Raw genomic sequence first — 10,492 nt, 5'->3', positions numbered from 1 at the left:
AGCTCTAGTTGTTAATGCACTGCGGAAATTTAGCTTTAAAATTATATATACTGTACACTCACTATTCTGAGTCTCTTTTCTGAATCAGTATTTTTTCCTTAATGGCTGCAAGCTTTTATTGCTGCTGAAAACAAACTGAAACACAAGTCTATTTTTTTTTACGATGATTAACAGAACATACATTATCATTGGCTTAGTAGATGCCCATATTCACGGCAATTGACCAACTAGACATTCAGCGAGAACCTATAATTTTCAAACATCCCAAAATCGCTTAGACATTACAGCAGGTAGCTGAAGAAGAATGCGTTTGGAGCCAAATTGCTTCCTGAAGTATTCAAATTCTCTTCCCCCAATACCGCGTTACATCACACTTTAACGCTAAATGAAACTGAAACCCCATTAAGATGGAAATTCATCAACACACAACCTACAGTATTAAAACGTATGAGGTTTTTCTAGTATTAAATTACTTTCCGAGAACCAGGGATGTCGCAGCGCTCGAGGAAAATGATCACGAAAAGCGCACACAGTGTACTGTGCAGTATACCTGCTCTTTACGTTTAAAGAAATGGATGTCTTTTTTTTTTAAATATAACAAGTGCACTTAAAATGAAAACAATTTTTAAGTCACCTGAGGAAAACGATTTATGGGAGCATAGAATAAAAAGTACAGTTCCCTTGAGACTCCCAATTGTTACAAAATACACTACTGTTGCACCACTCGCCAGACAGCAGCAGCAGCAAAACATATTTACATAAACGGATGAAATACAAGTTACCGTCCCCCCCCAAACAAGTATTAAAAATTCTGACGACAAACCACCTTCCTCACATTCTCTGCAGCGCACCAATCATTTCTGCAACAGTCTTTATGTGCTGGTATTTATACGCATTCACCCCTCCTTACTCAATTCATGGCTTGGAGCTTGTCGGGTCAAACCATTGGCTGTGGAAAGGTGCAACACTTGTCACACGCGTGGAGCTGTAAAGGACGCCCATCGCCTAATTGATTGTTATCAGATTTTATCAGGACGGAGAGGCGGCAGCAAAACAATCGAGCTCGACAACCTGCGCCGCGTTTCAATCTGCTTACCAATCAGCCCTACCACGGTCGACCGCCACCCCTATTTTGCGTATGGCCGGGTCCCCCTATTGCCTGCAATGGCGTTTTCTAGCGGTGTGAGGATAGAAGCAGCGGTATGTCAAGCCGCTCGGGTGTGCAGGTTGGGCAACTTGCGCAAAAAGAGAAAGGATGACACAGAAGGGCAACATCTGCACAGCTAGAAGATTTTTGTAACACCCTGGCTTTGCGCAGACTACCACATCACATGACGCCAAAAGAGCTTTCATTCACTCGGCATCATGCTTTGAATGAGACGAGGCACGTACTTGTACAGTAAGTCTTGTTTTTGAGCGTCGTTGTGTACAGCTAAAGGTTGCGCTGCTCGGCTTTTTTTGTTTTTGTTTTCACGGTTTAACTTCTGCTATATTGAGGACTTGTTGTGACGCACAATTCGTGTAACCCGGCTTGCTGTTATTGTGCCAGGCTTTTAAACAAGGAAGTGGTTTACGTTATGCCTCGACATTAAATGTTATTTACTTGTGAAACACTTCTGTCGTTGATATATATATAGTAACACACTTAGTCTAAACACTTCTTTTTTAATTCTGTGCATTTTTGACGAATGCTTTCATACCGTACGCAGGAGTTCACACCGCGTCTAAATTATTTAATGGGGGGGGTCGTATTGGTACACTTTGCAACAATTTTATATAACTTGATCTTGATAGACCGTGCTTTACTGGTAAATATTTCCACTCCAATAAAATAAAAAAGAATGATGTTTGATTGAAATAATACGTTTCTGACAGTTATCGGTTCATGTCCGATTTTCTTTCTGATCTTTGTCAGTCTTTGACTGTTTTACATAGAGCCGATGCGGGAATGTACAATTCGTTAATTGAGCGGCAATTTAGCTGTCGATTTTCGCGTTGAATGTAGCTGCTTATGTATTTACTGTATCTATGACCAACTTCGGGTCATTCCTCGCCTTTCGCATGCTATGGCTGTCTAAATCTTGCTCATAAACAAACTAGACGTATTTTGGTATTGAATGTTCTGATTTTTCTAAATATATGTACAGTACCTCCATCACATTATTTAAGTGTAGTTATTTCCGGAGCTGAGGAAGATAATTACAGGATAAGAGAGGTGAAGTTTTTTGTTCCGTATCAATACGTGTCAAAGGCGCATTTAATAACCTAATTAAGAAATCCCCTGACATGTTTTCTCACGGTATTTTTGTGAACCTTAACTTTCCTTTCCACTTCAGTTTCAATGATTAACTCCTTGTTTACACAAACGAAGGGAAATTAATAGAAGACATATGATGAACACTGTGAGTCGGATGCGGTTTCTTAACGGAATAATAAATATTGTATTTGTCCTTAATATCACTGGGAACATAGTGAAAAAATATAATAGTATTCCGAAATCTTTGTTTAAATTAGTCTAAAGCATAGATTTTGTGTACTAGTCCTTATGTACTGTACCCCAGAAATGAGTTCAAGAATGTAAGCCGATTAAAACCCCGTTTAAATGATGCAGCATTTAGACGTTTGGAGTTTAAAGAATATTACAGATATAATATTTTAAATTACGAAAAGTATCAATACATTTCTTTGGTTTGACATTATAAAGCACATTTGTCTTAAGTAATGAGTTTGCTGAATTAACCATGATGGAGCTTGATAAAAACGTGTTGTCTGGGTTTTGTGCAGGAGAGAACTGCATCTGTGTTTTCAAGGGCAGTACTTCTAGGCCTGTATAGAAAGATAAATTCATTTCTGCCCGCACTTCTGTGCAAATACTAAATCCTCTTAGATACAATTAGATACATGTATAGTATGTCCTTCAACAATTTACATACTGTAAACCTTCCACTAATGTCTATCAACTTTATTAATGCCTTCTGGGGGTGTGAAGAAACCTAGATTTGTCACTTAGCAGTTTAATTTGCATTGATTATAATCTTGAAAATACATGCTTAGAACAACTCGAGATAAACTAGACCTGAGCAGCTAGTATCAAGTGTAATAGTAGAATTTACAAGTAATATCTTATTAACTCATGGACTTAAAGACTTTGTCATGTTTATTTTCTTTTCTACATATCCAAAAAGCAAAAGGCTACTTTTTTTGTACATAGTAATACAATACATGATCTATAGAGATTATCTGCTAACCTAAAGTAGATTTCAATGAATCACCTTAGAATTGTTTGTATATCAAGAAACTGCACAAAAAGAGCAGAACTCAAAATGCAAAATGTCACGTCGTTGTGCACAGTAATGAATTGTATTATTCTGGTAGAGGGTGTTATTGATGTCTTGTCTAAGACTCAGAAACCTTGCTTCAAGACACTTGTTTGCACAGTTAAAAAGGTTAAGCAAAACTGAGTTGAGAAAAACCTTTTGGTTCTCGAGGAATGGAGAGGTGCACCTCCATCCCATGCAATTACAGGAGTTCATGCTTCAACAGCCCCCCTGCACAAAAAACTGAGCTTTAGGGAGAGCAAGTTGTGCAAGCCTGGAGTGGAATTTCCTCTGGTGCTTCAGTGGTGGGAGTCTCTTCATTAAGAGCCAAGAAGAATGCTTCCCTTTGTTGCCTGTTTTTAATGCTTACACAATTACAGCTCGCAAAAACATATTCCAGATCAAGTATGGGAAATACCCTAAGTATAGGGGAAAAGACCTGAACACTATACATCCTGCTGAACAGATTCTTTCATCATCTGGAGACCAAGTCACCCAGAATGGGCAGTAGTCCCAAGAAATTGTGATGTTTGTTGAAGTCGCATAGATCTGGCTATCGACTCGCATTTAATAATCAGCCACAAATGACTCATTCAGGATGAACCCTCCTGATTTACTTACTGCTGAGGTGGCGTCTTGAACCGAAAGCCAGTCCATTGCCTCACCCACTAGCCTCCTCCAGCGCATCCTGTCTCTCCAGGCGACAACATTAAATTTCCACCTTGTTGACTCTTCTCTCAACATGTCAAGCAATCTAGGTCTTCCTCCTGGTCTCTTTCCCCTCTCTTCTACTACACCCTTAGAGGTGGTAAAAGATTTTGAAGTTTTATTTTCCACTAGTTCTAGCTCTTTGTACTCTTTTTACTCTCCATTCCAGTGGCGTAAAACAGAATGTCAGATGTACTCTCAAAGAGCGATAGCTGGCTTTGTTAAAATCAGGTCCTGTCCACAACAGGCTTGGCAACTCATTCTGAAAGTGCTACATAAGATTAGCATCCACATTTAATAATCATACTCAAGGACTCGCGAGCACCTCAAGGGGTACTTGAGTCCCATTGTAAGTAGGGCAGTTAGCGAGAGTTCTGCTGTAATACTCTTACAGTTAATATGTTAATAGCCCACATTATGTGTATCATTTGGACATTGCAAGTACAGAACAGCACAGGAGATCATACAAAAGCAGCTGCTGTTTGCCGTTTAATTTTTGGTTCATAACTTTGGTTTAGCGTCTGTGATGCTGAGGCTTGTTCAGATGCCAAAGTCAAAGCTTTTATGTTGGCAACGATCAAGCAAAACTTCAGAATTCACAGTGAAGTGCACAAAGTGCATAACCATTACTTTGGAATCGTTTCTGTGTCACCAGGGCTGTAATCATAAACATGCAGAGCTTGATGGGATACTGTATTACTAAATCCATTGTCAAATGTACTGATAGGACCTACAGCTAATTTATTTTAATAGAGTTTTTACAAATTAAGCCCTAGTAAATAATGGATTTACAGCAGTGTAAAAGCTTGGAGCTAGATTATTTGGCATGCTTGAGTATGATTCTTGAGATCAGTTTCTTGGAATTGTGCGTGGATGGCACAAAATACTGTGTAATAGTGACTAATGATATTGTGATGATCCAGTTTCATCGACTGCAAGGTTGTTGTTTTAGAGTCTTTTACACTTTTGACTTCAAAGGAATGTCAGAATACAGTATATTAATAATTGTCTGTGTACAGTACGTACCTTTTATGTCACAGCTATATTGACTAAATAACAAACATTCTTGCACAAAAGTGTGAGTAAGTGTGGACCTGGTCTGTTTTATAAGTTGAAGTGCAGTTACGCGTCTCTCTGCCACTTGAGACTTCCTCACCTTCAGCTGCTAAAAATGTGAACTCAGCCGTGGAGCTGCCCAGATTTAAAATTCTGTCACAAACTTAAACGTCCTCCGACAGTATCGCATAATGTTTGCAGTTAATGCTAACATTAAAGGTGGCCATAGATCCAATGTGTTTGAAGGTATTTCTGATTTTTCTTGAAATAAAATTAACATTTTATCATAACTCAAAACATAAAAGTGAAGCAGACTATATATTGTTGGCTTTACTTTTAAATGGTTCCTGATTTATGTGTATTCACAGTACATTGAATTTTTGCTATATGCCTTCTATTAAATCAGCTACTGTATGTCTGGCTATGTTTTTTACAGTTTTTTTTCATGTTATGTTATAGAAAAACGGTTGGGATAGGTGTTTTATGGGTGTATTTTGAAAGCATGGGTCTTCGTATGTAAGAGGAAGTTGCATAATTATTGGAACATAATGTGTATCTTGAATAGTTGCTGGCACACCCCTTTAGAAATTGTGGGGTAGGTCCAGCTAATAAACAGTTAAACTAAAGTGGAGTATTTTACTGTATATCTACTTTAACAACATGCAATATAATATGTTAGAATACTGAAACATTTAAAAATGTGTGGGGGTTATCTTGGATTTTTATGCATAGGTCTTGAAGGTAAAATTTCGACATCAGTCAGATTTGCAATTAATGCATTATTATTTGTGCAGTAACCGTTTTTTCTATTTCTCCTTTCAGCTATTATGTGTCTAACAACAAAGATTAAAATCAGAATCAATCCTTGGAAAACGTGATCTGACATCCCAGCTATGCAGAAAGAAACACCTTGCCCACAATAAACATGATGAAAACCGAGGCTTCGGGAGAAAGGTCCACCCTCCGAAGTGCTTCTCCCCATCGCAATGCTTACAGGACAGAATTTCAGGCCCTGAAAAACGCGTTCGATCAGCCCAGGCGAGATGGAGACCCAAAGCCAAAGGAAGCCTGTGAGAAACCTCCACAAGCAAGAGGGAGGCAGTATGGCTCCAACGTTAACAGGATTAAAAACATGTTCATGCAAATGGGAATGGGACCAAATGAGAACACTGGACCTCCCTCCAAAACCAAAGGGAAAGAAGGTTCCTCCCCTCAAAAGATACGCAGGCCTAAGCCGTCTGTGGACAAAACGGGTGAATCGGCTGTGAAACTGCAGGCTACTGTAAGCGAACGGGTTAGCCGATTCGACACCAGTCGGGATGGGACTGCTCACTCCAAGTTTTCGGAAACGAGGAAGATGTTTGAGCAGACTATCCGGGAGACTTCTCAGTCCTCGCGCTCCTCTTCCGGCAAAGACCGGAAAGGATCCCATGAGCACCTGGATGAGTGGAAGGGCATGCGCTCTAACCTGGGCAGCACCGACTCCCTGGATAGTTTGTGTTCGAGAACGGAGGCTTCGTCTCCGACGGTGAGCCAGCTGAGCGCCGTGTTTGAGAACGCTGACCAACAAAACGCAGCGGCTTGGAAGAAGACTGGAAGCAAAGGACTGTGTTCCCCCGATGGTTCTCAAAGACAGACTGAGCTCAGCGAAGATGACGTTAGCTGGCAGCAGTCTCCACCGCACCGGAGACATAAACGCCACGGCCAAAAGCAGGCGATCCCACTTTCATCGTCATCGGAGGACCTTTTAAGCCCCAGTCCTGTGTCCGAAACGGCGGACGAAGGCAAGGGGATTTCTTCTGTGAGCCAGCAAAGGAACGAACATGAAAAGGAAATGGAGTACAACCAAGGAAATGCCGAAGATTTCCGTGCAGATGCTGCAAGTGATTGTGGTGTGCAGAGACAGATGGGAGCTGTGGCTGGGTCAGAGGTGGATGGAGTTTACAGTGATTCAGCAGTATCTGAGCCCTCAGCTGGCAATGAGCACAGAACACAAATCCCAAAGATGCCACCTAGTCAGCTAAATGAACAAGCTGAGGGCCCTGTGCTGGCCGATTCTGCTTGGGTTTCAGATGACCACGCTAAAGATCCCAGCGAAGGATATACTGGGAGTGAGAAGGCGATTGGCACTTCTGAAAGTGCTATGTATTATCAGGGTTGGGGAGAAAGCTGTACAGATCCCGAGGATCAAGCCTGCAGTGAGGAGAACAGCCACTATGAGCCCGATTCGGAGATTGTAGAAATTCCTGGCTTGCCAGAAGAAGAGGATGTCGCTTCAAACAGAAAAATTCGATTTAGTACAGCTCCAATCATGGTAAGTTTGCCATTTCAACATGCTGTTTCGGAAACATTCTGAGCTCTGAAATAAGAGTACCATTTAAATCAAATCCATCATCAACTAGCTAACGATTAGGTGAAGCATGAATGAAATTTGAGATGTATGGGCAGCAAAAGAAGTAAAATATCTGTAAATATGAACATATGACAGCTGATGTACTGTATAGGCCTTTTTGTTGCCAGTCTTAGAATAAATGTTAATTCTAATTACTTATCCTCTCCCAGGATATTTTGGAATCAACTTCCTAAATCCCCAAACTGCATTGATGACTGCAAGGCAAATCATCACTGCAAACTGATTTGTGAAGAAGCACTTGCAGCCTGCCTTACCCTTTAGGGCTGCTGTGTAAGCACTGTCCAGTGAAGGAGACTCTTTGGCACTGATTCGAGTTGATTTTCAGAGATCTGAAGGCCTAGTTCATCGAAAGCCTTTTCTCTTGTACAGTAGTTTTGTTCAAATGTCAAGAAGATTTCGGTTGAAACTGAGATGGTAAACAAGAAGGGTTTTGCCTGGTGATATTTTAATTATCATTTTCTGTCTTGAAAGTGAAGTTTCTCCAAGTATGTATTAATATATTTCCCAGGAGCCACTGAGCACCAAAAGCATTTTAATTTTACTCCAATTCTGCCTTGTGATGTACTGTGAAGAAGTTTGGCTGGGATAAACTACTCTCCTGTCAGCTCCAAAATATGAGGGTAGGGTAGTTTGTTTTTTTGTCACTGCCAATGGGTCAGTCAGATGACTGGAAATATAGAATTTGTTTGTCTGTTCCTTAGTTTAAGACATTGTCTCATCCATTGGAGCTTTAAGACAATTTTGGGTACAGTATATCTTAGCCACATTTCAACAGGTTGATGACTGCATACTGTTTGGGAGAATTGAAGCTCTTGCGCAGGAAAGACTCCCATCTTGAGAACCAATGTCATAATGAAACTCCAAGCTTGCAGTTTGCTCTCTGTTTAATATATTAAAAACTTTTTGTTATATCAGTTAAAGGGGAAGTTTTGCCAGATAATTCAAAAGTTAAAAAGAAAATGACAGCAGCTTGAACTTGAATAATACAGAAGTGTATTATTCTCTAAAACCGCCTTATTTCAAGTCTGTTCCTTTAACCAGTTTTCAGTGTATGACATTAATATTAAAACAGGACAAAGATTAGTCAACGTGCACAAACATTGTCACTGGTTGCTTCCTCTTTTAGTTCCTAGAGAAAAATACTTTTTTAATCCAAAAAAGAATGTGTTATGTAAGGTGAATTGAGTATTCTGCACCAAAATAAGATAAACACCTTAAATGAGAATGACACTTTGCAAATTGCTTTTTTATATAACATTATTGATTTGGTTAATCTTGCACCATGAACACAAATGGAGTTAAATGAGGCATTTGCTAAGCTTTCTGTGTCTGTATAGCCTTTTTGATAAATTTGTTAGTCTTCTGAACAATAGAGAGAATGTTTTTGGAGTAGAGGGAAGTTTGTGTAATGCCGTTCCTTTTTTATAGGAACGGGTACATTATTTGTCCAAATAAGAAAAGATTAAGCAGATTTGCCAGGGTCATGGTGCCCTCTTTGATTACTATTGTTATAAATTTAATCAAACAAAACGTGTTTTATGTACTTCAAGGCTATTTATTAGAACCCGTATAGTGTGCACGCCAGTGTCCTCATCACTTGAAAAAAGTATTGTTGAAGTGCATAATGGGAACGTTGGAGTGGTTCGGCTTTGGAATGGCACAGCCTTTGTTTGCAAACAGTCTGATATATTATAGGCTTGGCAGCATTTATCGTTCTTTTGTCATGGGTTTGTTTTTCCTCATTCCTGGCAGATCATAACTCTAAGACAGTTTAATTTTGTTCTTGCTCCAAAGTGCTGGACCTTTTAATGCGTAAATGGTTTATGAAACCAGAGATGGACACAGGAATTCTTTAAATTAACATTTTGACAAATGGTCCTGTACAGTGTTTTCCAATTTTTCAGAAGACAAAATATGTTTTACTGTGAGTAATCACTGAAAGAAATATTTTATGTCCTCCACGTAGTCATTCATGTTGTGAACAGAATAAGCAGTGGTGTTCCTGGAAAGCATCAGAAGTAACTTATTTTATTCCAAGTGTGTTTTTAGAAAAAGTATATGGATTTTGGATATTGAGGAACAAGTTTTGGTGCTATTTGGGTTAATTGATCATTCATGACTTTCCATGATACATTTGATTGATTTTGAGTGTATCATCTACACTTAATCACCTTATATCCCAGGATATTGTAGGACTCTTAGGACTCGTAACAGCTGATTCATCTTGTTGAATGTCAAGCCTAGTGAAAATTCAGAAAGAAAAACTGAAAAGGGGAACAAATATTCTTGACTTATGGAGAGAACAATGCCTTCAGGCCACTGGCATATTGGAGGCTGAAATACAGTATCCCTGTCCACTCTCGTTCTTTGTCTCAGATGTCCAAAGCCAGTTTCAAATTCTCCAAACCATACTGTACAGCCACAACTTTCTGTCGGTTGTATGTTGTGATCTGAAAGACTACAGGTCATGACCCTGCACCGACAGTGTGGTCAGGGGTGTCTAGCTGCTACAGAACTCCACTCCTAGTGAAGAAACAAGTAATAGGTTTATTCCATGCTGAAAAAAAGAAGAAAGAGAACACAACGTTTCGGCCGTGGAGCCTTCTTCAGGTGTGAGCTCACACCTGAAGAAGGCTCCATGGCCGAAACGTTGTGTTCTCTTTCTTCTTTTTTTCAGCATGGAATAAACCTATTACTTGTTCCTTTGCAGCCTACGCATGCTGACGCAGCTACCCACCTGCACTCCTAGTGAATGATGGTGATCTGATCATAAAGTGCTATACCGACCAAATTCATGGACCTCTTCCTGCACTTTTCTTGTCGGTTGTCAATGTAGCACTTGTGCCATGGATGCTCTCCTCCACAGATTCTACCTTTGTTAAACGTTGGTGGGATGACAAGGCGTCTGGGGCTCGGAGACCAGTGAACAGGGACGCTCTTATCCCGGCTATATGAGGAGGTTGGCACAGAATCCCACAGGATGGAAACTACTGTAGGT

The 10,492-nt window shown here is 40.0% G+C and overlaps 1 protein-coding gene across 7 annotated transcripts in view; it reads left to right on the top strand.

The window, feature by feature from the left end:
- Nucleotides 1–916: 916 nt before the first annotated feature.
- ppp1r9a (protein phosphatase 1, regulatory subunit 9A) overlaps nucleotides 917–10,492 on the top strand; it is a 61,213-nt gene continuing 51,637 nt past the window's right edge. For 3 of the 7 annotated variants that reach the window (XM_069194763.1, XM_069194762.1, XM_069194758.1), the window contains exons 1-2: nucleotides 918–1,399; nucleotides 5,904–7,395. In XM_069194763.1, the coding sequence (XP_069050864.1) occupies nucleotides 6,007–7,395 (1,389 nt within the window). In that variant the 5' untranslated portion in view covers nucleotides 918–1,399; nucleotides 5,904–6,006. Of the gene's footprint in view, nucleotides 1,400–5,903; nucleotides 7,396–10,492 lie in introns of all 7 variants that reach the window. The other 4 variants (XM_015358079.2, XM_069194761.1, XM_069194764.1 and 1 more) reach the window with 3 other exon arrangements.

This window comes from Lepisosteus oculatus, chromosome 10, assembly GCF_040954835.1.
Source record: "Lepisosteus oculatus isolate fLepOcu1 chromosome 10, fLepOcu1.hap2, whole genome shotgun sequence".
NCBI lineage: Eukaryota > Metazoa > Chordata > Actinopteri > Semionotiformes > Lepisosteidae > Lepisosteus > Lepisosteus oculatus.
The sequence above is the reverse complement of the archived record's forward strand: the minus strand, read 5'-3'. Positions and strand labels throughout refer to the sequence as shown.